General features: G+C 39.5%; 1 protein-coding gene across 5 annotated transcripts; it reads right to left on the minus strand.

The window, feature by feature from the left end:
* Nucleotides 1-55: 55 nt before the first annotated feature.
* Nucleotides 56-23,140, minus strand: LOC149021795 (AUGMIN subunit 8-like). Of its 5 annotated transcripts, XM_089149974.1 has the most exons (8): nt 22,899-23,140; nt 22,502-22,787; nt 19,931-21,310; nt 18,026-18,145; nt 17,709-17,825; nt 17,536-17,625; nt 13,872-13,979; nt 56-1,275 (listed from the first exon to the last, which is right to left on the minus strand). In XM_089149974.1, the coding sequence occupies exons 3-8, from the start codon at nt 21,206-21,208 to the stop codon at nt 1,180-1,182; spliced, it is 1,809 nt and encodes a 602-aa protein (XP_089006100.1). In that variant the 5' UTR covers nt 21,209-21,310; nt 22,502-22,787; nt 22,899-23,140; the 3' UTR covers nt 56-1,179. The 5 variants fall into 5 exon arrangements, with proteins under 5 accessions (XP_089006100.1, XP_089006098.1, XP_089006101.1 ...); XM_089149972.1 differs by having other exon boundaries at nt 22,502-23,140; XM_089149975.1 differs by having other exon boundaries at nt 19,931-21,313; nt 22,502-23,140.
* Between the last annotated feature and the right edge of the window lie 3,733 nt (nt 23,141-26,873).

The following is a 26,873-nucleotide window of genomic DNA, read 5'->3' on the forward strand; positions in this document are numbered from 1 at the left end:
AGGATCTCCTGAAAAAAAATAATAATAATAAAAAAAAAAAAAAACAGAAATAACTAAACCTTATTCCAGGTTACATGGTTTCAACAAAAGATCCTTGCCCTCCAAAAGACTATCCTGAAGGCGTTCTTGGCACAAGATCCAAGCAATGGATATCATTCTTCATGACTCCACCAATGGTCATTTTAGGCCTCCTCCCTTACTCTTTTAGCTCCTTCGATTAGGATCAGACAACTCATCTTTACTGGGGTATCTCCAGGCCTACATTTCTCTTGTCCCAACCAGTCCAAACAGCATTCTCTGGGCTTGTCACTGGTCAGCACAACTCCCACATAAGCTCTAATATGTTCATTCTCACTTTCGTCATTCTCAGTGTTGCCACCGATCCATCTTATCATCCTCATCTTTGCAACAACCTTCGCTATATGACACTTAACTGCCCAACAGTTGCTGAACAATTTCTGAGAGCCAAAATATACATGCACACATTCAGCTTGGCTGTGACACATACCAGCCTTTCCATGGTTGAAGGGAGAGTTAACATTGCCAAATTTCCAAATAATATAACTGTCAAAGAGTGTTTACCATGGCTTTACAATGTTAAATAATTCAATGCTGCATCTTCCCATCACATCAATGCTGGTTAATGGTGGATGATGCTGTTCATCTTTTCATGTTGGTAAGGATGATTCAGTTGATATAAGCAGTGAGTAGCATAATTTGCATCGCTTTAATAACCAACTAACTGAGTCTTGTTGCAGTTAGGAAGATACTTCCCCATGGGAGGGGATGATGTGGGTAGAAAGGTCAGAAAGTTCTAGTTAAAGCTCTAATTACAAAACATATGACCCGTACTCTATTGTAGGGGGAGGAACTTTGGTGATGAATGCAATGTTGATACTCTTTACTGATGTTCTGAACCGGATTGAATTTCCAACCTCTGCTTGCTTTTGCATTTTCATTTAATTGAGTGATACAAAAATTACAGGGTGAAAGAAGAGAGCTCAAAGCCCCTAGTAAAACAAAAAAGGAGGGAAAGGAAAAAAATAAAAAAATATTATATATATAAAAATTTGCACCAAAGTGAAAAAAACCAATTTACACTCACTGGAGATGAGTTGGCATATTGCCGTCTTCAACAAATATAGCGCAACGCAGTATATTGTTGGCCATCTGGAGAGGTCAACCATGCGTTCTTACGGCTAAGAGTGGCTGCTCACCTTTATGCGAAGCTTGCTTCAATTGTATGAGATGTGTCCTGAGGCTGTTTTCCTCCATCTGTTGTAAGTAAACAATGGTCAGATCTCAGGGTACTTAACATGTCACAGTATACAAACTGGCTTGCATTGCCAGATACTGAAATTATGCTGTACAGTATTTATCTTTGCATTGACAATTTCTTTTCTGGTTAATGTCCAAAGCATGGTTTAAAGTACCCCATGATATGATATGATACTAGTCGATACATATCCATATTGGATACAGCCGATATGATACATATTGATACGTCTCTCCTTTTTTTTTAAGGGCACGTATTGGATTGTACCAAAATGTATTGACCAGTACAATACAATACTAGATACGAGATGACATGTTTCTTAAAATCACCCTACTGATATGATAATAGTCTGGTATGAAGGCTTCAAAGCATTGCCAGATTTTGTAAATTATGCAGGATAGTGTTTATCATTACATTGACATTTCCTTTTCTGGTTAATGTCCAAGGGCTTCACAACATGCAAATTTTATAAGCAATCAGAAGGAACAGAATCAGCTGGAGAGGACAAAGAACGAAAACAATGACAGAAAAATCCCTACATTATATTGGCAAAAGATAACCACTAAGTTGATGCCTTGGAATGTCGCCCCAGAATGAAGTCTAGCGGATTGAGATGCACTTTCTCCACCGAGATAAAATGAGTTGCTCGGGGCTAACTACCCAGGTTGCTTGATAAAGTGAGCCTTTAGGATTGGGTTAACCTTTCATTTTAGTGTTGAGCCTGTTTCTTAATCTTCTATATAAATTTGTAAGGATCTACAGCCTTGTTCAAGAATTTGAATTAATGATGAGTGAGAAAAAAGAAATAGCACTAATTTGAATTAATGATGAGTGAGAACAAAGAAATAGCACTGTATTGTGAACTGTTAGAGAATATGGTTAGATGCCATTGGTGAGAAACCAAAATTTGGTCAGAGGCCATGGGTGAAAATTCAGTTTAAGAGAGACTACCCAATCTTCTTCATTTCTTTGATTTCTGTTTTCCTTTTATATGTTCTCAAACTTCTTGCAACCCTGAGAACCAACAAAGTATTTACTACTGTTAGACATGAAGTTTGAGATCCTCGTGTATTTGTTTCATTAATTGTATCAGAGACATGGATGGGTGGCAGATGGAGCCAATAATTTGAGCAAAAGAACAGAAATTGGTCTGTTGATCATGAGAGCTTTAAGGCAATTTAGTGAGGGAGATTTCTTAGTGGTAAGAGACCCCCAATCTAAGATGGGGTACCAATCAAAATATTTACTATTGTAGGACCTGGAATTCATTGATCATCTTGCGGGGACTGGTTATCACTTGTAAGTGATCTACATTATTGGATATCAGAGCCATGAAGGGACAACAGATGTAGTCAAAGTTTTGCCAAGTTACACTTTTTAATGTCTGATGATCATGCAAGTCTGATTCAACATCCCTATCAAATTCTTAATTAAGGCTCTTTTTCCCGTTTTTCAAGTGAGGAAGAAAAGGCTCACCTAAATGGTTTATTTTATTGGAAAAAGGACTTTGATGGGTTACGCAGGCATTAACTTTACCATAATGTAGATATTGGGCCTTTCATCCAATGGGTTTCTTGATAATGGGCCACTTGAATTGGGCTTAAGCATGGGTAGAGAGTAAGAGAACAGGATTTACTTCAGTCTGTTTTGGATTAGTTTTCTTTCATTATTTCAGTATCCAAGTCAAGATAAAACCTTCCTTCCCCCCCCCCCTTTCTGCTAAGGACTCAAGTTATATTAATTTGTTAGTTAAGATTTCGGTTAAACTTTTCCATTTTAGTGTTTGAGTCTTATATGTAAGCTTATAAAGGGGCCATAACCTTGTATACAAATTTGAATCTATGGGTTCTTTTCAAACCCAAAGAAGAAAAAAAAAATGTTTGTGCTTTGCCCTGTCAGATGGTGAGATTCAATTGGTGAAAGATCAAAATAAGTGGAGAGGCCATAGGTGAAAGACCCGCCCACTGAGTGCAAGGGAGATTAGATGCAGCCCATGCTTGGCTGTCCAAGCAGGGCAGAATACACCAGTATCCTCTGAAAACAGAAATAAATCTGATTACTTTCAAACAGCACTGTAGGCCTAATTTGGAGGGGCTAGGAGGGTATATTTGAGATTTCGTTTTAGGGGGGGACTGGTGTGGGTAGGCAAGGGACCAATCCAAATTTCAGCCTCACGGAAGACTCCGAAAAAGTAGGAGTTAGTTGAGGGAATTTAGGGTATAAGGACAATGGCCTTCTAGGGTTTGGATGGAGCTTAAATTTCAAGGGAAGAGAGGGAAAACATAAAGGCTGTAGAATTAAGAGCTTGCCAGTCATCTGAAAGCCTGAACTTGTGGAGAAGGTGCAACTTTATTTCCTTATACTTCAGCTATAGTGCATCACAGTTTGAGCCAAGATCTAGGGCGAGATCTTGGGGAACCTCATTACCATTGAGGTCCCAACAATCCCCCCAAATCACGTCACTGGGGAGACTCGAACCTAAGCCAGGATCTGTTGGGCCATCTCAATACTGCCTAGGTCCCAAATATCCCCCTTCGAAAAATAACGCCACTAGGGAGACTCGAACCCATGACCACCTACTCTAATGCCATTTGTAGGATCAAGCGCTTGCTAGTCATCTAAAAGCCTGGACTTGTAGAGAAGGTGCAACTTTATTTCCTTAAACTTTAGCCAACATGCATCACGATGCAAGTTGGAATTTGGGGCGAGATCTTGGGCACCTCAATACCGTCAAGGTCCCAACAGAGGCTATATTCCCCTAAAGGAGACCTCAAACTGATCAAGTTCAAAAAAATATGCAGTTGCAGTCTCCTGATTTGATGAGTTATAATGGAGGATTTGGTTTTAAATCTGAAACTAGAAGTAAAACTTGAAGGGGGAGGGGGGAAGAGTAGGTCCCAAACCTAGGTATTTTTGCCTGCCTTAGACTTCCATTTGAAGCCTTGCTTGGCCAAGAATGCATGCTGCCCCAGTGGCTTCAGAGGTCCAAGACCTGATGCTTTAATGCAGTCCAACTCCCACTGTTATGACTCTTCTAGAGAGGAAAACATGTTGCAGCTTCAACAGCTCAATATTCAAAGCATTTTACTCAATTCTCTTCTATCTTATATTCTTCCAGATGGGGGTTATAAATAAAAGCTGTGTAAAGCTCTAAAAGAGAAGTCCTGGAGGACTTGAAATAATAGAAGGAAAAGACTTCTTATGTAAGGAATGAAAAGAGTCCTAATACCAATCCCTAAAATCTAGCTAAGAGTTTCCTAACACAATAAAAATTGAAATACTAATTATCCCATGGTGGAATATCTTTTTTTGGATGAATAAAGAATTGATAACCAAAGAACCCCCAAAGAGGAGAGAGAATGTACAAGAGGGTGAACCAAATGACAAAAGGCCCAAGGAACCGAAAACCCCGATCCAAGGGGCAAAGGAAAAAAGGGGTGGAGGGAACTATATCTGACGAACCGGTCAAAAGGGAGACCCTAAGACCCAGGTAACAACAATCAATATGTTCCTTGGAGTGTCTATGATTGGGAAGTGCAAAAGCGTCTGAAGCCTTACAACGGCATCAAAGTAAATGGGTTTCAAAGTCGAGTCTAAAGATTGAGAGTTGGATGTCCATCTTTTAAGATTCAGTTCCCACCAAATGTGATTTATCGAAGCATACTAACCAAATCACAAATGGAAAAGAGTTGGAGAAAGATCTCAAAACCTAGGACCAACCCCTTTGAAACCCAAAGGAGCGCCTAAAGCACAACGAAATGGAGGCAACGACTTTCTCCTAGATAAAGCGGGAGAAGGGACAGGAAAAGAAGACCAAACAATTCCAACAAAGGATGTAGTTGGGGCTAACTAGTAAGTGTCTATGGATGAGGAAAGATGAGGTAGGGAGCTAGAGCATGAAGGCTCGCCAAGCAGTGAGGAGTGGCAGGGGATTAAACTAGTCTAGAGAGTGTCAGGTGATTTAGTGACTAAGTGAGCAAAGAACGAAGAGGACCCAAAGGAGGAGGGAAGCCAGATGGTATAGTCTTGTGAGAGAGGGTGGAGAACAAGGAGGCTAGACCAGACTTGACTAAGACACACAAAAGGGGGGGGGGGGACCCAAGAATCCCCGGAAATGAAGTCAAAGAACATGATGAATTTGGAATTCAGGTCTCATAAACATGGCAATGACCCAGGAGATTGTAAGGGGTACCCCAAGGGTGCCAAGGGTGAAGCCAAAAGGAGGTAGCATTAGCAACTTGAATGGAGATAGCAGAACGACAAGAGGCCTCAAGAGAAGAAGTTTCTTCTAGACCCAAGATAAGTTAGAGGGAGGGGAGGAAATTGAAATAGAGCCAAATTTCAGGAGGTAAGAGTATACCCAATTGGAGTTGTGTTTGGTGGAAACTTTCCAAAGGAATTTCAACAAGTTAGCAATATTATAATTATGGATCCTACAAAACCTAAGGCCACCTTCAGATTTGGGGAGGTCAGACCGAGGGGCCTAGTTGACAGGGTGGAGGAAGTGGGAAGATTTTTCACCTTTCCAGAGTAAGACACAAATAAGGAGGTAAGAGATACCCAATTGACTCAAATGGAGGCGTGTTTAGTGGAGACTTTCTAAAGGGATTTTCACAAGTTAGCAATATTATAAATCACTAAGCCACTAACCGCAATAACAATAGGCATTTCTCTAAAGCCATAGACGCTTCAATACAAGAAGAAGGGGTTTTATCTACGACCTCCTACCAAAAAAGTGAGAGGAGCAAAGCCAAGTAGACTAACTTGCCCAAAGAAAAAGCAGGAAAGGCGAGTGGACTTATCATGGATCGTAGAAAACCTAAGGCCACCTTTAGATTTGGGGAGGCAAGACCAACGGGCCCAATTGATGGGGTGGAGGAAGTGGGAAGATTTTTCACCTTTCCAGAGCAAGGCACAACTAAGGGTTTCCATGGAGCGAATTATGGCTTTCGGGTGAGAGAATATGCCACACCAATAGATGTAGCAAGACTAGAGAACAAATTTAATCAAAATGGCTTTACCCGTAAAAGAGAGAGCCATTAGTGATGATGGAGAAGAAGGGGATGGAGATGTAAATTTAATCTAGTGGGGGGGAGGGGGAGCCCAGGAGAGCTTGGACTCTAATGATGAAATCCAAGAACTGAAAGCTTTGTGGAGGTCGATTGATCTTCAGGAGAGCCGTGGGAGAGTGCAACAAGTGATCAAAACCCAAATAATTTCTGCACAAAGCAAAAAATGTTGTCAGCAATACTTCTACTAAGATGAAAGCAGATTGGTTTTTGCTAACAAGAGAGGGAATGATGAGCCAAGTGTAGTTGGCAAGGGATTTGGCAAGGAATTTATAGAGAAGATTGTAGAGGGAGATAGGATGGAATTCCTTAAGGGAGGAAGCACCAGGCTTCTTGGGAATGAGATAAAGAAGAGATAAGAAGGGTTAAGGAAGGAACTGTGAACAACATTGACGAGGCCCTCATCAAAATGCCTAAAGGCTTTGTAAAACCCTATATTGAAACCATCTAGAATAAGAGCATAATTGGTCTCTTGGGAGTTGATAGAGGAGAGGGTCTCAGCATTAGAAGGGAGGCAAGGAGAGAGTCGAGGAAAGAAACAGGCACGAGTTAGTTAATGAGATTAAGGGGAAGAGGGGGCAAGCAACGAGGAGAAGAAAGAGACCATTTCCCCCTTAATGCTTTCAGCTTCATTAATCCAAACTCCACCATCAGTAAGAAGAAGGGGATAGAGTTATAGTTATGGCAAGCCTTGAACAAGCAATAAAAGAAGGAAGAGTTAGAATCTCCAAGCTAAAGCCACTTGATACTGGACTTCTAACGAAGAAAGCTCTCTTTTTGGGAGCTAAGCACAACTAGCTCAGCCGAGATAGATTTTTCTTCTTCAGCAAGGGAGGGTCAAGGTGGTTTAGTTGAAGGGATTGGACATGGGTCAGGTTGAAGTGGCTAAAGGGAACAGGAAAAGACATTCCCAAAGGAGGAGGAATTCTAGGCTTTGAGGGCAGATTGAAATCATAGAGTTTCCTAGCAAAGACAACAAGGAAAAGGAGTGGTAATGAACTGGTTTGACCCCAAATTGCTTGGACCTTGGGAAGGCAAGAAGGTTAGAGGTCCACATACCAAAGAATATGAATGACTTGGGGCCAAAAGAGGAGAGTATAGTGTGGAGGTGGCAAAAAGAACAATCGGAAAGAACGGGGAAAGGAAAGATGCATCAGAGGAAGGGAAAAGAGAGAGCCAAGCTTTATTGACAAGAAGCTAATCAAGTTTGGAAGCGATGTAGGCAAAGCCTGAACAATGGTTGTGCTAGGTAAGGAGAGGACTTGACCGGCAAAGATCAATAATAGAAATATCCTCAATATAACTATTGAAGGCATCAATGGCATTATGGTCATAGGATCGATCACCAATCTTTTCGAGACTAGATTTGACCACATTAAAGTCATTGCTAATACTCTAGGGGTAACAATTAGCAGATGAGGATAGAAAGGTGGCGTCCTACCGTAATGGGAGACAGGTTGAGGGGTGATTATAAGCATACACAATGGAGAGAAAGAAGTGCTAGGTAAAGAGGGAAGAGAGACATGTAGATGGAGGATTTACGAGGAGGAGGAGAAGTTGGAAGAAATTTGGAATCTAGCAAGGTCCTAAAGAATCCAAATACGAAGTGTTTGTAATTGGAAAGAGGGACTAAGGGGGTGTAATTGCAGACGCAATTTGACGGGCGTTGTTATGTTAGACATGACTCTCGAGCAATGCATAGAGAAAGGTTTTGGAGGAGGAAAGGATGGCTTTGACATCTGCTTGCTTGGCTAGGGAGTTGAGACCCCTAACATTCCATATTAGGATAAATCAAGCATAGAGAGGATGAGGGGCACTAGAGTGCCAAACATATAGACGAAGGATTTATAGTAGGAGAAGTCGGAAGAAATTTGGAATTTGGGAAGGCCCCAAAGAATCCAAATACGACAATTGGGCAAGCGACATATTTGCAGAGGAAGGACCGAGAGGGTGTAATTGCAAATGCAATTTGACTGGCATTGTTATGTTAGACATGAGTGTTGAGCAAAGCACAAAGAGATGCTTTGGAGGAGGAAAGGATGGCTTTGACATCTGCTTGCTTGGCTAGGGAGTTGAGACCCCGAATATTTCAAATTAGGACAAAATCAGACTCAAAGAGGATGGGGGCACTAGAGTGCCAAACATGGGAATTGGATCTTCGACACGAATAGATATGGTCACATTAAGCAATACGGGGACAATGATTGGGTCTCCCTCCAAAGGGGACGGGTTTCAAAGATCAAATATCAATCAAGCGGTCCAAACGAGAGGAGAGGGATCCAAAGATGTTAGGGTCAATGGAAGAGCCTGACCCGAGGGAGAGAAGAGGGTTGGGTCCCTTGGTCAAGCCAAGGGAGGAAAGGAAGAGAGGAGTCTATCTAGTGTGGGTAGAGGAGTGGGGTAGATGAGAGAGAAGGGGATCACAAAGTTGCGGGTTTGGCTAGTTCAATGGCCCCATGGGCATTGGGTTTGGGTTATAAGAGGGGAAGGGGATAAGGGTCGGATCATAAGAGGAAGGGTTGAGGGGTGGGATTAAAAGGCTGAACCACATTGGGTCATAGAGGGTTCAAGAAATGGGTAGGCAAAGAGGGGAGGGTGGCGTGGGGGATGAGGAGGTGGACCCCAAAGGGGCATCGTTGAAGTGGCCTGAAATTAGGTTGGAGGGATTAGATAAAGAGGGTAAGGAAGGGGTGGCTTTGTGTTGAGGCAAGAGGGTGTTGCGAGAAAGGAGTACAAAGGAGAGAGGCCACAACAGGGAGAGAGGGGTACAAAGGATCAGGTTTTGGGCATTGCAGGGATGGGAGGAGTAGCAACAGGGTCAGGGTGAGATGGGATCAGTCCAAGGATCAAAGGAACAGTTGGGTCAACAAAAGGTGCAACGTTTCTCGGACGGTAGTGATATCAGGAACCAAAGGTGACAGGTCCAACATAGAAGATGACAAAAGGGAACTAAAACCAGTGTTAAGTGCAGCAATTCCAAGAGCTGTAGAAGTCGTGGTGGCTACAGAGGCTGCTTTTATAAGAAGAACAGTGGCAGCAGAACATGAAACAGTGACTGGAGTGGAGACAGCAGCGAGGGCATCAATAATAGGTTGGCTCTGTCGTTGCGGGGAGCTAGAAGCTGACAGCCCTTTGCAACTGTGATGGCGAGTTCTTCTCCCCTGGCTAGGTGCACGGGAGGTATAGAGATGGGGTGTTGGTGCAGGGTATCTATGCCCAGCAGTAGGCAACGACTGAGGAAGAGCAACCGTTGACGGTGGTGGGAGACTTGTAGTGGTTTGAATCGGCGGAAGGCAGTGGCTGAGTTGCAACAACGATGGAGGCAGAGGGTTGCAGCTGGTCACATCATTAGTTGCAGAGGTGACACATTTGCCTCGACTGGTGGGTGACCAAAAATATTACAAAAGGAGCAGTGGGGAGGGACCTAACCAAACTTCAAGGGTTGGTCGAAAGAGTCCCTCATCATCTTTAATGGTGATCACAGGAGGTAATGGTGTAGCAGTAGATAATTCCAAGCAGATCTTTATGAACAATAAGCAATGGGTAGCAGCTGGATGAGGAGTTTGAGAGGGGAATGGGGGCCAAGGGAGAGATGGGATAGGTTGGCGGCAGACATCAGTTCACCCTATCCAACAAGGAGTTTGTTAGCCAAACCCTACAGATGGCCGAAAACTTGCAGATCTTGTTGGTGGAATATTAATAGAGGCCTAATTACATAATTGTAAACGAAAAGACCCTAATACCCTAACTTAAGTTACAAAAACCACTTGGCTAGTCCAACCAAACTAAAGTAGAAGACTCAAAAGAAGAACTAAAATAACCAAGTGTGTGGTCGTTTTCTTTCCTATTTGTTTTTCAACTGTCATTTTATTGTTCTGAAATTTCCTACAGTCTAAAAACCAGTCAAAATATTTACTTGCCGGACCTGAAGTTTGTGATCTTGTGGTGGACTGGTTATCACTTGTGACTGATCTGTATTAGGAACTCTTTCTAAACATTATACAGGAAGAAGTCCAAAGAAGTCTTAGCTTGATTTTGAGGTTCTATAATACTTATCCCCTTAATTTTAGGTCAGCACATATTTTCTTGGATGCTTCCAGTTTATTTGAACCCATGGATTAACTGTGGGAGTTTGTGTGTGTGTGTTTTTTTTCTCTTTCAAAAGGAGGACAGTATTGTTTTCGGTAAATAAGCACAGGTTATAAATGGCATGACCATTTTTGTTTCCAATGAGTAGCACACAGAACACTAAATATGCCAAGATTAGAAAAATGTACTGATCTTTTGATCTTTTTTTTTTGTGCTCCATTGAGTATTAGCCAGCTTCCTTCTTGATTAAGGTTAACGGAAACCCATACTTGTGGTTCTCCAGAACTGGGGGGCTCAAACAAGGATATCCATTGAGCCCCTACTTATTTCTGTTGATTATGGAAATTCTCTTAAGACTTCTGAATGAGTATCGGAATCTTGGTATCTTATTTTTTTCCTTGGTAAACGAATCTTGATATCTTCAGGAAATCTCTCACTTATTCTTTATTGATGATACATTTCTGTTCTGCCGAGCAGAAAAAGATGACATTTGACAATTAAAGCAGCTCTGGAGCTGTTCTCAGATACAACCAGGCAAGAAATAAATTTTGAAAAAAGTGGAGCTTTCTTTAGTTGAAATTTGAATCAGCAACAGCGTACTCAGATCCTGTCGATCTCGGGTATAAATGAAATGGAGAAGGAGCCTATCTATCTGGGAACAAATTTTTTACATGGAAGAGCCAAGGCAAAGAGCCTAAGCTTCATCTTAAGAAAAGTTGTTTCTTGCTTTGCATCATGGAAAGCGAGTAGCATGTCTTTCACGGGAAAATAGGTTCTTATAAAGTTTGTGTGGCAACCCTTATCATTGTACCATATGCAATGCTTTCAATTCCCCAAGATAGTCTGCAGACAAATTGACTCTCTGTGTCAAAGGTTTTGCTAGGTCACCCTTTGAAGAATAAGCAATTAACCCTAATTGTGTGGGATAAGTGCTGCTCACCAAAAATGTTAGGGGGTCTAGGGATTAAAAGAATGGAAGGGGCCAACAGTGCCATGCTTCTCAAGCAAAGATGGCGACTGATCACTGAGCCACAGGTGTTACAGGCCAAGGTCATTAAAGCAAGATATTTCCCCAAGACTAGCATCTTTGACCCAAGGGTAAAAGGAAAAGTGGGTCTTGGACATGGAAGAGTCTGTATAGTATCACAGACCCTCTAGAAACTATGGTTCTATGCATAGAAAAAAATTCAAGGGAAACTCAAGTTTCGACCAAGTGAAAATGGGAAACCTAGGTGGGAAACTAGGAAATTTTGAGGAAACTTAGGACTTTTTTGTGCAAGTTTCAACATCAAGTTTAAACAGGTTTAAAGGAGTATTTTAGGGTGAGACTCTACACTTAAGTTAATTAGAGTATAAAGGCTAAAAAAAATCAATGTAGATATGTCATTCAATGTACATAACATCAATGAAAAGTTGTCCGAGAAGTACACTATAAACTTAACTACTTAAGTACATAACATTCAATATGTAATTTCTGAATTCAAAACATCAAATACAAAGTAACTGCCAATAGAAGGAAAGTACAACTTGGTGCTAAGAGGAGTGCTTCGGTGGATCCATTTTGTGAGCTAAGTAGGACTATGTTTGTAACATCTTCTCTTCCAACCAACGAATATAGACATCCCATGACATTTTATGCCTATGGTTGTCAAGGTAATCGACAACTGCAACTTTATAAGTCCGGTCATCAACATGCCTAAGATAACTAGTCCAAAGGAATACACAATTTGGATAGGGAAGTCTTGATGGAGGGGTATTTGTCGTGGTATTTGAGGAAACATGAAAGAAACAAAAAAAATTGAAAATTTGTGAAAGCTATGAAACTTGCAGGCAGAAGAAGTCCTAGGTTTCCACGAAATTTACCTTATTTCCCACAAAATTTTGGGAGTTCTTTTTCTTTCTCATAAACCAAGTTTCGACAAAATTTCGATAGTTACGATCAAAACTTGGGAATTCTTTTTAGTCCCCTAGTTTTTCGTTTTGAGGTTCCCAAAATGGGAAATTTCGCATGTTTCAACGGAATTTTGTTCTATAGTTCTATGCAAGATTGGAAATGGAAGGGAAACCTCATTCTGGTATGACCTATGGTTACCAACTGTTAAAAGTGTTGCAAGAGAATACCATAGCAAGGAGGTGAGGGAGGCATGGATATCAATAGCACAAATGCCACAAAATGTCCAATGTAACAGGGATTATCTCTCTACACTTAGGAATTATAACTATCTTTACAATTCTTCTCCTATCTTCCTCTAATGACAAGTGGGTATCTCTAATCTCAACCAATGGCTAGTTCTCTACCAAACTGGCGGGGCAACCATTGGTGAAACAAAAATACCCCATTATTTGCAATGAATTTTCACCTTAGTGGAAATTCTTTTGGAAGTAAACCCTACCCTACACCCAAGATTTAAATCATTCTTCCGGCATCTCTTGAATGTAGGGACACCAGTTTAGTCTACTCTACCCCAATGGATGGTGACAAACCCTTTATATGAATTTTGTGGAGACAAGACAAACCACATGGCATGTGTTCATATTATGTGACTAGACCAAGAGAATCTAGGTGGCAGAATGGAACACCTGGCACAAAGATCGCTAATGCATGGTGCAAACTCTTTCTAGGTAATACATAGCTAGATAAGCAGACAAAGCAGAGGTTCTTTTCCATTTTCACTTAAGTAGCTATTTCTTATGGATAGAAAGGAACAATATCCTATTTAGAAAGAACAACCCAACCCCATAAAGTGTTAAGCAATGTAACTAGATGGATAGCGAATCTGAAACTATGTCCTATGGATTTACAAACACAGGAGCACTATAATGGTGTAACAAGTAATATGGTAAAACCACAGATTAGCAGCAGTTTAATTGATACACATGTTTTCCACTCACCCACTTTATTGTGTGCAGGGGTATCAAACAAACTACTGAAAGCACAAGGTGGAGTATGTGGATGGCATGGAAAGGACAAATTACATTTGCTATGAATGGGCGCATGGACCAAGGTGATGACATGGAGGCACTACTTTTTGCGATCCAACAGGGACTTAAACAAGCAAGGCAAAGGAATATCCAAATCCAGCAGATTTGGTGCAACCTGAATGAAGCACTGGACATATTACCCAAACCATGTACAAAGCAGTTGGCCGATGGTCTTCGCCCTGGTTTTGGTAAAATAGTAATACACTCAAATGGTGCCCCTTCTAGTAATTTTAAATCCCCCACTCTTTTGAGACATGTTTACTAATAGTATGCATATGGCAGCACTTGATTATGCTAGTAGTGGGGAGCCAAATGCTGATAGTAGGTACTACTTTTAAGTAATATGTTTTCTTGCTTTATTATCAAAAAGAAAAATTACTACACTCTAACAGCTTAAATAATAATAGAAGTACTAATCCATGTATTATGTGCCTCTATACAGGTTAGTTTTGTACCTGCATTGCTGCTGTTGCGGCCAAAAGATCCCTGCACTCATCAAGCAAATTTCTCTCCTGAACAGCTACACTTGCAAGTTCAGAAACTAGATGGTTAAACCCCTCCACCTGTAATGAGAAATGGATAGAATTAACTGCCATCATCTGGTGTACCAATTTAAAATACACAACTAAAACTAACACATGGCCTTCAAAAAAAAATGCAATGATGCAAACAATATTGTGGTAATGGGGCCAGAGGAAAAAAACACAGCTAACTTGTTCTATTGAAGTTCTCATGAGCACTGGAGAAACAGCGGAGTCACCAATCAAAGGCACAGATATGCTAACATACAAACATTAAGGACAATGCTTGCAGGAATCTCCCAGTAGCCAGTCTGCTACATGTGCCATATTCCGATCAGAATCACAAAGGGTAAGAAGGCATTATGTGACATGTAGTGCATATAGGGAGTTATGATACACAAATCCTTGATCCAACTTCTCTTCTAGGATTTGGTCAGAGAATGCCAACCCAAGTAATGGATTTCTGAAAACTTGAACAATGCTTCACAAGTTGCTTGCCAACCCGACCCTTGGTCAAATTATCAAACAGACCCTGCTAATCTGACTTCAGTGTTCAATGGTTTGAGCTGGAACAACTCAAAACCCAGCTGATGAATGGATTGTATTGGGTGTTTGTGATTCAAAGCCTATTTGGATTCTTGTCTATATAAGAAAAAAGAGACATTAGAGTGAATTGGCTGATCAACTGACAAAGTTGAGGCCTACAAGCAAGACTGATTATCTGATTTCACAGGTTCCCAAGACAAGTTCACTTAAGTGGACATGTTGAGATGTCACACACCTCACTTGCAAGCTTACCAACTTGATCAATCCATGTTCTCAACTATTCATGCTGAACTTGTTTGTTCTATTTTATCTAATTTACATATAGGAAGCAAATTGTTTTTCAATAGATAAAATATTTTCAGGTCTTTCATGTTTAGCTGGAGTTTAATTTCAGTCTAATCTTATAAAGAAATAGGTTGAGGCCTACAAGCAAGACTGATTATCTGACTCCACAGATTCCCAAGACAAGTTCACTTAAGTGGACATGTTGAGATGTCACACACCTCACTTCCAAGCTTACCAACTTGATCAATCCATGTTCTCAACTATTCATGCTGAACTTGAATTAGTTTTATTTTATCTAATTTACATATAGAAAGCAAATTGTTTTTCAATAGATGAAATATTTTCAGATCTTTCGTGTTTAGCTGGAGTTTAATTTCTCTAATCTTATACAGAATAGGTTGAGGCCTACAAGCAAGACTGATTATCTGACTCCACAGATTCCCAAGACAAGTTCACTTAAGTGGACATGTTGAGATGTCACACACCTCACTTCCAAGCTTACCAACTTGATCAATCCATGTTCTCAACGATTCATGCTGAACTTGAATTAGTTTTATTTGATCTAATTTACATATAGGAAGCAAATTGTTTTTCAATAGATAAAATATTTTCAGATATTTCGGGTTTAGCTGGAGTTTAACTTCAGTCTAATCTTATAAAGAAATAGGAAACTAAAATATTTTTTACATTCCATCTCAACTCTATATAGTTTTCTCACTTCTATAAGGCCATGATCCAGAATCACCACCAAAATGGGCTTATTTCCACTTGAATAAGCCTAAGGTTGGGTTAAATAGGTTATGGGCCTTTTATCTTTTAGGTCCAAAGTATAATGGAGAGCTGACCAAGTTAAATTAAGGATCATGCTAAGTTTTGTTGTTATTGTGATATGCCTATAATGGAGTACCTACCTCAAGTACGAAAACAGGGTACTTAGTTCATCATCAGGCTCTTGTTTTTAAACTAAACCTTGGTTCAATTGGCATTATGCCTGTTAGTGGTAACTAGGTCCCTTCATGCTCCATGCGAATATCCAAAGTTATGTTTTGGTTACTTAACTCCAAGTATATATGATGTAGACCTAGATTAAGTAGGATCAACTACAGGCCAGTCTTTCAGGATATTAATTCAAAAGTTGAGATTTTTGGGTGTTAGGATTTTGGGTTCACAAGAATATAGGTTATATTGGTTTGATGGGGATGAAACTTGTTCAGAAACTTAGGCAATGATATATGAGGATAAACCCAAAAGTTTGGGGTTGTTCTCATAGTCACATCTGTCATAACCTAAAGTATCATACCCTAGGTTTAATCTTTTTTTTTTTTTTTTTTTTTTTTTTTTTTTTTTTTTTGTGGATGAATGAAATAATCATTAACCAAAAGCCCTAAAAGGGGGAAAAGAATAGGCAAGAGGGAGGAACCTAAACCCTAGAAGACAACAATAGTCCTGTTACTTGGGGTATCCGCAACAGGAGGTGGGGGAGGGGACTGCAGCCTAGAAGAAACATCAAAGCAAATGGCTCCCCAAATTGTGTCCACCCGTCTAGATTTGGAAGCCTAGAAGAGCCGTGTTTCTTGACTACATCTCCCAAAAACCCACCCTAACATTGAGGTTTCAAGAAATGTATAGCAAACCACTGAAATTGTTTCGAACTTGAAGAAATTCTTTATTACCCAATCTTTGCACACACCCAAACACCCTTGTCCAGAACTTTCATCCGAAAATCAAGTTTTTCCCCAAATATGAGTTGGTTCTTATACAGATCATGGTTGTTGCCCTCACTCCTATTGAGGCTACATCAAAGCTTATTTCCTGTAAAATCAAGGAGCTTATTGAAGTTTGTTTTCATTTGGAAACACAAAGTCAGAAGAGTATTACTACTGTTAGTAACTATTAACCTAATTTCCCATAGCAATATAAGCTTTCGAGGCTAAATGCTTGGCTGGGAGATGCAAACATGCTTTCAGTTACCATGTATTGCTCAAGTTAGTATATGACAAATATTGTCCTACAGAACCCATTCCCTAAAAGAGATCAAAAAAAAGTACTTTGAAGTAAATACCAGTGGTGAGAAAACAAATGGATTAAAAAAAGAAAACTCCGGTTAGACACTGTAACATCTTTGTATGTGTTCATAGATTAAGTTTCTAAGAGATGTTATGTAGAAGAACAACTTCCACACTTGCAACTGTGTCAGGAATTGAAATCCTAATTGCCCAAGGAACTGGAAGTGAGTAATATTCCTAAAAAGAAACAGACAAGTGGAATCTCAGGCATACAATGAACAGTGCAAAAGAAACATAAAAAATTAAATTTTATAATAGTCCTCCTGATAACCTTGCCTAGCTTTTCACCAATGTACATACACATATCCCACAAAAGCACAACGTATTCAAAGTGTCATGGTTTTCAAGAGCTGTTCAAAAGTAAATTCCAATTCAATAAAAAAATGTGAAATTGTGAACATTATGTTAAGGGAGGTGGAACCACTGCACCATGGTGAGTAATAGAATCTCACTCCTAACCAATGGGAGTATTGGAGAGAGTGGGATCACAATTCATATTCCACCCAAGGGAGAGCACTAGGGAGAAGAGAGAATGAGAGATGTGTCATGTCACCAACATGAGGACCATTTTCCCCCATAAGATTAAATTTAAAGCAGTCACAGGAACCTAATGTATTGCTGATACATCTTAACTATGCACATAGAAGGAAAAGATCAATGTAGTTGCATAAATTAATAATTACTATGGGAAAATGACCCACCCTGGATAGCAGAGAACATGTGGAGGAACCCATGGCTTGCATCACATCAAGGGCTGAACAGATGGCTTCCTTTAGAGTGACAATATTAGCCTGTGAAGGTACAAAATTAATAAAGGATCCAACTATTTTAAATGGTAAATTTCATATTTTGATGAATTTATCACACAGCATACCCTTGCACCACCAGAAACCGGAAGCCGAAGAGTACAAGCCTCTAAAGCTTCAATTGCCCCAGCTAAAGAACAACAGTGATCTTGTTCCAGTGCAACCCAATCATCAAGGTGGGACATCTGCAAATTGCAATAATCATTGTTACATTAAATGTTCAAGCTAGGACATATGTCAGGCAACAAAAAAGAAAAAATAATAGATTCTGATGACAACATCTATTCAAATGCTAAGAGAAGTTTGTATTTCCCATCACTAAGGGCAATGTGATGAAGCAAGCTCCAACATGAAGATTAGAACAGCAGTAAAGGAGAGACCTTACCTGTTCATTCAGAACAGACTTAAGCTTCAGCTCTTGCCTCAACTGTTGAAAGTATATTCTTTTCATGGAGACAGAATCCCGCAATTCTGAAGTAGTTCCCCACACATTAAAAAGAGTTTTCTGTTTGGACATAGTTACATTACAACATCACATCTTGGCACCTTCTGAACATTTACCACTACAAGAATAAATTGCCACCAAAAAGGAATTGCTATATGGCATACCCAAATATTCTGATGGAATGCTACTAAAAACATAGCCAAGAAATCTATTCAGGAAAAAGGTACCATGAGTTGTCAAAGTCAACCAATTACTATCTAGGTTTATTATTGAGAGATAATACGGACCAGAAAAAGGAAGAAAAAAAATTTAATGAGCAGGGAAACTTACGATGAGAAAGTCTGTTACAGATCTGTGCAACATTAAGGGAGAACTACAGCCTTATCAATCCAATCTGTATTTCAATTAGCGCATAGATTGTTAAGTGGGTCAAAATGCATTTCAAATTCAGTGAGGCCATAAAATGCCAGCTGAGAAATTATCAGACCCAGTAAGAAGCCCCAGTCCTTGACAGGAGGGGGAACCAAAGGCCTCCACCCTTCAATCCCCTGGATACATAGAGAGCATTAAGTTCTCTAATCCTTCAAACACCGCACTACTACCTTTTTATTCATCTTTTTTTTTTTTTTTTTTTTGAGAAAAAAAAAAAAAAAAAAAAAAAAAAAAAATCGGCACAACAGAAATAAAGAGCAACAAGAAAGAAGAAAAAAAGGGGGAGGGGACCAAGAGGGGGAGATGAAGGAGCGCGCCAAGCTAACAATCAACCATTTATGGGGCTGCATCAACCGGGGATGGGGGAGGGAAGCAATCTAGAGGAAACATCAAAGAAGATGGCCCAAACAGACAAGGGACGCGATTGGTGGTCCACTCTAGGACGCCCCACCAAAGTGATGGATGGGGCACAAAAGACTAGCTGCCAAGGCGGGCGAGATGGAGAGACCGGCGAATCCTGAAACCAAAGCCAATCATGATCAAACCCAGGAACGCCCGAACGGGGCCAAATGGATGCAAGGGCCATCCCAAAGGGGACGAGAGAAGGGACAAGAGAAAATAGGGGCAATGTCCCGAACCATTCCAGCAAAGGAGCACGAGGGGGCGGGGAGGACGGCGATGAGGAAGGATTGGGTAGGGAGGGCATGTTGAAGGCCCCAAAGGGGAGGGAAGACGGGGAATGTGACCTTTGAACCAAACCAAGTGGGACCAGGGGACAGGGGGATGGGGGAAGCGGAGGAAATTCCAAGTGGGACCTTTTTATTCATCTTTAATAATTCATTTCAATGCCTGTGGTACCTAAACCATCCAGACTCAATACTTCGTGAAGCATTAGTACATGATTCACAATGCAAAGAAACGCTAGTCAATATAATCACCTACCAGACAGCAGCAAAGTTCAGATCATTTGCACTCTAAGGCTATGAGGACCTTGACATCAACACCAATTGGGCTCTATGATTATAAAAGCTCTTACTAATCTGAGACAAAAGCTAGTTATTTCCCAAGCTCTGAGATTACTTAATAATATGATAATGAAACCACCCAATATATCCTGAAACCTACTTCGAGATATGGTTTTCTGTTCATAATATTCACAGAAAATAAAGCATCTGGTTGAGAGTTCAAACTTCCAAAACACCTTCAGGAGCAAAGGAAAATACTTTTAAACACTGATAAGCAAAAGCCTCTGAAGCCACATCGAATAGATATGTTGTCTCACCAAGAGCACAACAAGGCATAATAGTGAAAAAGGGGAGTTGGCAGATTGCAAGTGATCCAAAATAATGGGTAAAGAGATTTCTTGAACAACAGAACAGGAAACAGCTAGTTGTATGGAAAGAAGGAACCTACCTCTGCAGTTATTTTCTGGATAGACAACGCTGTTTCTGCCTGAGCATTGGCAAAGCGCCACTGCAAATGTCTATTGTACAGAAGCCGCAGCTGATGAGCATCTTCAATGTGGTTCATTGCTTTCTTTCCTTTTTTGATATCAGCAATAAAGCTGAGAACAGACGAAGAATTGCTGGATCGACTTGTCAAGCTGCTAACCGAAGAAGCAGGGCTTGATGGCCTTGTCCTGGATGGACTAAGCATTGCTCTAGACGTGGTGGATGATGATACTGGGACCCTGCTTGGTGAAGGAGGACGAAGGGGACCAAAAGTAGGCAATGACTGTGTTCTACTGGAACGAGTAAGCGAGAAAGTTCTCTCTGGTGGACTTGCAGAAATGCCAGAATGCATCTCAGTCTCTACTCTCCCACACGAATCTACTGATAGTCGCCTTGACACATCACTAGCAGCCTTTTCTATGATTTTACCCAAACCATCGGACGATAGTGATCTCCTCCGAGGAGAAATCCCTCTTACTGGAGGGGGTAATGAAGCAGCTTTGCTGGTTTTTTCTGTTAGATCCGCGCTTCTTGTTAAAGCTCCAGCAGACACCTTCCCACCTGTTCTGCTAGGCCAAATTTGCTGATCTACCACTCTTGTTGCTGAGTTATCTACAGGCCTCGAATTCTCGGATTGGTCTGAAGTGTTCCTCCCTCTAAGAGGAGTTCTCTTCCTCTCAGGCGTAGGCTTCCGGACGGCATGTGTTTCGCCCTGCTTATGTGCTCCATTGGCAGAAGGCTTCAATGTATGGTCAGAAGAAGGCTGGGTGATTGGTTTTTCTCTCTTAGTGATGGGAATAGAGAATGAATCCGACTGGAAAGAGACAGAGAGGCTCCGCATCGTAGAAGGCCACAGGCCCTCCTGCGCTCGACCTCCCATTAGCCTTCTGGAAGATATGTGCATCGCTGCAGAGGACTCCTGAACTGGAGTTGAAGGCATTTGTGGTGACGGTGGTGTAGCGGCTCTTCTCTCGGCCGATTGGGATCGCTTAGAGGATGATGGGGATGTAGAAGGACGCGTGACCATTGGAGAAGGGCTTCTCCTGGAGGCAGCAGTAGCTGTGGAAAGAGAAGGCGGAGTGATCCCCATCTTGTACCTTGATGTAACTTCCCTCGTCGTTCTAGACCTGCCAAGGACTCCATTGTTCTTCTCCGATGGAACTAGCGGCCGTCTTGTGGTCTCCGCAACTACCCCCTTCCGAACTCCCAGCTCTGCTTCACAAACATCCATCCACACCATCCAATTCACACCACATTGAGAAGTTCTTCATAAATCAATGTCTTCTCGTTTAAAGAATGGTACCAAACACCCCAAAAGAACACCCCCTTCTCTGCAGCAAATCTGCTACGAATGGAAAAAAGGATCAAAAGTAGAGAATTACAGAGAGGAAAAAGATAAAGAAAAGAAAAAGAAGGTTAAGCATAAAGAGGATAACTGAAGGGGGGAAAAAAGGGGGGGAAATCACAACTTTACAGTTACAGCCACCCAGATCTGTTTATATTATCAAATTAAGCAACGCAACTCACCAATTCTAACGCGTTATTTCTTTTGATCACGAGAAACCGAAATAGGAGCAGATCAGGGCACGACAAAGAACCTAAGGAGGCGGAATGCGTTTGCCGCATTGAAAGTTTTTGTGTTGCAGAGAACGGTAAAGAGGGTAGAACGTGTCTTAAACGGTCATCGCTCAGTTAATAACAAACTAGAAAGAAATACAAAGGAGAAGCGTGTGGGGTGCGTAGGATAAGCAGATTCTCTCTTCCGCCCCTCCTGTCCCCTTCACGGGACTGCCGTGTTCGTCTTTGCTGGATATGGGTGTTCAGTGTTCATCCTCTGTGATCAGTTCCTCTTCAGATCCTCCGTAAATGGCTACGGACAAAAGGGTTAAAATCGATAGCAAGTATCAGGAACGGTTTCCTCTCGGGATCCACCACGGCTGAAGCAGATGAAAGGTTCCCTGCTAGGTTCACTGAATTTTTTTAAAGCATGAAATGCATTGATGGAGCTTTTTGTTTGCTTGCAATTTTATTGTTTTCAGTTATGGTGCATTTATGTTCGATGCAAGGTTTTACTTAAAGAATCTGAAGTCATGGGAAGAGAGTAACAGACATCGATGTCCCACGTGCAGAGGAGATCATTGTCTATCCCCATGAATTCACATTTCTCAGTAATAACTCTCAATGAAGGCACGCTGCGAATTTTAAATTCGATGTGATTCTTCTTATTATACATCTTAAATTTTAACTTTTTGATCTTTCTGTTTGACTACGGAGTTATTAAATACGAGGAACAAGAATCGAAGAAGAGGATCTTAATTAAAGAAAAATTACAGATTATCTGCATAACTCCATCGTCCGTTGTGTTTTTAATCCATTTCCATCCTAATATTCAGGAAAGTTTTGATGAACAATACAGAATTCGTGAAATTCCAGATCAATACCATGTCACCAGAAATCAAGTAATTCGATTGAATCACAGGGAATCCTCACGAAAACATCTGTTGTACATTTCTTATGATAAATAAGAACTCACCTCGAGAGAGACTCAAAACTCCAGGCAAAATCCGGAAGCAGCAAAAGCAACAACTCGTGACACAAAATCAAAAATTTCCACAACCTCACTCTTGATCCTTCTCTCTACACGACGAAAATCTCGGTTTCCTTAAACTCTCCAAAAGTCTCCAATCAAAATATTTCTGTCAAGCGCAACTCGTGACCGCGAAATCACAATTTCTGCAACCTCTTGTTCTTTCTGTCCGTCTCTCTACACGGCGAAAATCACGATTTCCTTCAAATCTCAACAGTCCGCAAACACGTATCTCAATTCACGAAACAGAACGGAGGTTTAAATAAACTGATAACGATTTCCTCAAAATCTATCTTGTTCTTGAAACTAAGAAAGCCTAAAAATTCAATCAAAAGACCTATACCTTCCGTATTTTACAAAGCAGAGCACAGATTCGAATCAAACTGAAAAGAAATCTGATCCCAACATCATCATCATCCCATCCCAACTGAAATTCGATAGATATTTCATAAGAATTTTCCTAGATTTTTAGTGCAAGAGAGCTGAGAAAACTGAGAATCTGAAAAGGGAAATCAGGTTTAATTATTAATTAAAAAAAAAGAAAAGGTACACATATATAACAACGGATTTCAGTTCAGACAGAACGTTAGAACTTAGAAAGGTCAAGGGAGTCAAAACGACGCTATTTTCGCGCCACCCACTCTTTAATGCCTTTGCTTAGCGAGATAGTTTTCCACGTCGGATGACGGACGTTTTATGTCAATAATATGACAATTTTGCCCCTCTCCATCCATTTCAAACTTGCACGAAACAAGGTTTAAGGTATCCCACGATAGTACGATACCGTACAACACTTGTCCATAAGTATTCATATTTGACGAAACCATTGCGATACGTCTTTGTATTAAATTACACTAAAATGCATTAGCAGAGCGAGACAATACTCGATACAAGATGATACGTCTCTTAAAATCACCTGACCGATACACAATACTCAATACCAATACTTTAAACCTTACTGCGAAATTAAAGTCTCCCCTTGAGTTATTAAATTTATTAAGCAGATCCTCTATTACTTAACACTATTATTACTTAAATTTTGAAGAGAAAATGATGGCAAATGAAAAAAAAAATGGAAAAGAAAGAAAAAAATTCATGCAAGTCATGAAAATACAAGAATAGAAGAAGAAAACAAACTCAAGACACTAGATAGAAAGTAAAAAAAAAAAACAAAAAACAAAAGATATATTTGTCTTTTTGAAAAGCTTAACTTGCTTACATCAATACTTAATTTTGATTTCCTAACAATTGTGAGTGTCACTAATATATTTTTTTCCTACAAAAAATCTAATTGATAAATTGAATAGTTCAATAGTTCAAGAGTTGACATTAATTTTAGGGAGTAACTCAGGGAGTGGCACTGAAAATCTCTCAAATTAAAATCGTAAATGATCGTATTATATTTGTAATAAAAATCATAATATATCATTTCTAAAATGGTTTAGGATGGTATGATTTTGCCTACAATTTTAGTACCAAATTGACACCTTAGCTAGCCCTTATGTGAGATTTCAATAGAACCTGATTTTTTTTTTATATATATATATAGTTTTTGTGTAAAAAATAGATTTTTATATTTTCAAAATTACTTTTCAGATTCTTTTCCATTGGTTGCTAGTAAGGGTAGCAAGTACATTATTGATACTAACGTGACAATTATGTTTCATTTGTGAGATTTTCTCTTCTTTAATTCTGCACTTATGAATGTTTTCTATCTTAAATCCATTATATTCAAAGGCCTTTTTAGATAAAATAATTTTCAAGATTTTATATTGTATATATATCAAGAGAAAGAAAAAAAGGCATCCCTTAGCATGACAATCACGTTTAGACATATAATTCTTCTATTATATTATATATTATATAAAATATTTATTTATTTATATTAACATTAATTAAAAATAATTAGATATATTTTTTTTATATAAATATTTTCACAATTTACAAAGAAATGAGTCATGTTTTGATGGCTTAGTCTAACTACAGATAAGAAAGAAACAAAGAAGTAAAATTAAATCAAAACTACAAGAAGAAGAACAAATTGTAATCATCTACCTAACTTGATAAGACAACTAACTCTGAATTAATTCATTTCTAATACTACAAGCAAATCACCTGCTACTAAGAAAACTACAATTACCAAATACAATAAAAGCTATAAGCCTATGATGAAAACATTTTTTTGCACTTAAAACCAATTTGAGTACTCTTGTCTTCTTCTTAAATCCAACTAGATTCAAAAAAGTAAATGATGGGTTAGTTCAACCACCACCCTATTCTCTTATCTTTCTTCCATTTCTTCTGTTTGGTGAATAAAATGAAACTTTTTGCATGTTATGGAGGCAATCCTCCATTGTTTATCAGCTCTTACTGTCTAAAAAATGACATTACTAGTAGTTGTTGAGAGGGATAGTGAAATGGTGATAAGGTCAATGTGGTAGAGAAAATATTAGTTCAAGCTTGAACATCATACATTAATACTCAAATTATCTACTTTCAATTAAAGATTAGGTAATGTAATATGAAAATCGCTTTCAGTGTTTGATGCACTTATGATCGTCGTATGTGATATTTTCGAGTTTTTGCTTGTTGTCATACGTGTATCTTTTGTGCAACTATAGCATGTGATATTTTCTAGATTTAATGTTTGTGAATATAAAGGCAGGAGAGATCACATTTTGTAAATCTCAAAAATATCACGTGTTGCAATTCAAGAACCGCGTAAATGATACTAGTGTTGTAGCAAACAAAAGTTCTGGACAATATTTTTACTTCTCACATTCTCTTTACTTTTTTTCCCTTTTTTTTTCTTTTTTCTTTTTTTAAATAAGAGACTCGGAGTTCATCAATCTTACTTTCTTAGTTCTTGTGGATTAGATATGATCAATTCTTGATTGTTATTATGTACTATACAAAATGTATCAAACCTCTTTGCATGATACATGTTATGTCAAACCATTTTTTAGGTTTCGAATTGGCATAGACCACATGAACTAGGGTCAACTGGGTTCGGCTTAGTCCTTTAACCAACCGCTTGACTCTCTACGAAATTCAGCCTTCAGACTTGACCCCTTAGCTCTCCTCGGAATTCGGATTTTGAACTAGCGCCTTGGCTCTAAACTAAGCTCTTATCACTCCTCGGAAAAAAGATTACTGGCCTAGCCATATGGCGGCAATTATTTTCTGAACATGCTACTCGGCACATCTCCCGCCATAATTTGTCGGCGAGGTCTTACTCATATGTATACAGTTGCATGCACGCTAAGGTATTAAATTCAAGCATTTAATATACTGTGCTTATCAAGGGATAAGCTAACAAGGAAAATTCCTTTGGGAATTGCTTCCAGCATCTTTGTCGAGGGTTAAAAGTCATATGTATCACATCTAAAGTTAGAGATATTTTCAGCATTCTGATGTGTTGCCTAAATCTAGTAACTTCGTGAATAAGCAAGCCAAATCTTCACCTTGGATCTCTCCTTTGGGATCAAATCAAGCCACTCCAACGGCTATCAAAAAAAAGAGCAAGCTAATTTCAACTTTGCCACACAAAGACAAGAAAATTTCAAGACCAATTAATCTTACATTAATTCCGGCACCTACCCAAGAGTTTTTTTTCTCTTTTCGAGCATTTACTCCTCCCTGTGAGGAACTGTGTTATCCAGAATTTGAATAAACCATTAGAGACGGCCCACTCTTTCAAGTCTTCTTTGACTTACAGATCCCAAATTCGATACATTATTTGACTGAATTGGAGCTCACAGATTTTGGAGCAACAATACATGAGTGTTTACTTTGTTTACAAAAAATATTAGCATAGAGAGGAAAACTTAATATATTCATCCATACCCTTTTTAATGCTTTTTTTGGAATGAACGTTTTACTATGTTAATTTAAAAAAATAAATCATAATCATTTTCATTGATGAGCAACAGAAGTGAAAGGGATTCTCCATTTTTGTATATATTTCCCACAGTCGTGACTCAGTGAAAGCGTTTCTTTCATTAATTAAATGTTTTCAATTGAGAAGTCAAATGGAAAAGTTGTGAGTTAATGCGTTTGCTTAGCTTCGTTTACAAAATTAAACACCGAAAGGGAGTGTCTTTGAGCCGCAACTCGCTTTGGCACGTTTGTTTTTCCGAATATGTTATTCTTATTTCTTACTTAAATGATATTCAATTTGTTTATTACCAAAACGATTGTTTACTTGTTTGTTTAAGGGAATGCATCCTTTGCTGTGCACATATATTTCAAATGATTGGTTGAGAAAACAAAGTAAATACAAGTCTATTAAGGATTTTTAAAATTTAAAATTAAACTT

The sequence above is a fragment of the Hakea prostrata genome, chromosome 3 (genome assembly GCF_041222555.1).
Source record: "Hakea prostrata isolate BN-2017 chromosome 3, UWA_Hpros_2, whole genome shotgun sequence".
In the NCBI taxonomy this organism is placed as follows: domain Eukaryota; kingdom Viridiplantae; phylum Streptophyta; class Magnoliopsida; order Proteales; family Proteaceae; genus Hakea; species Hakea prostrata.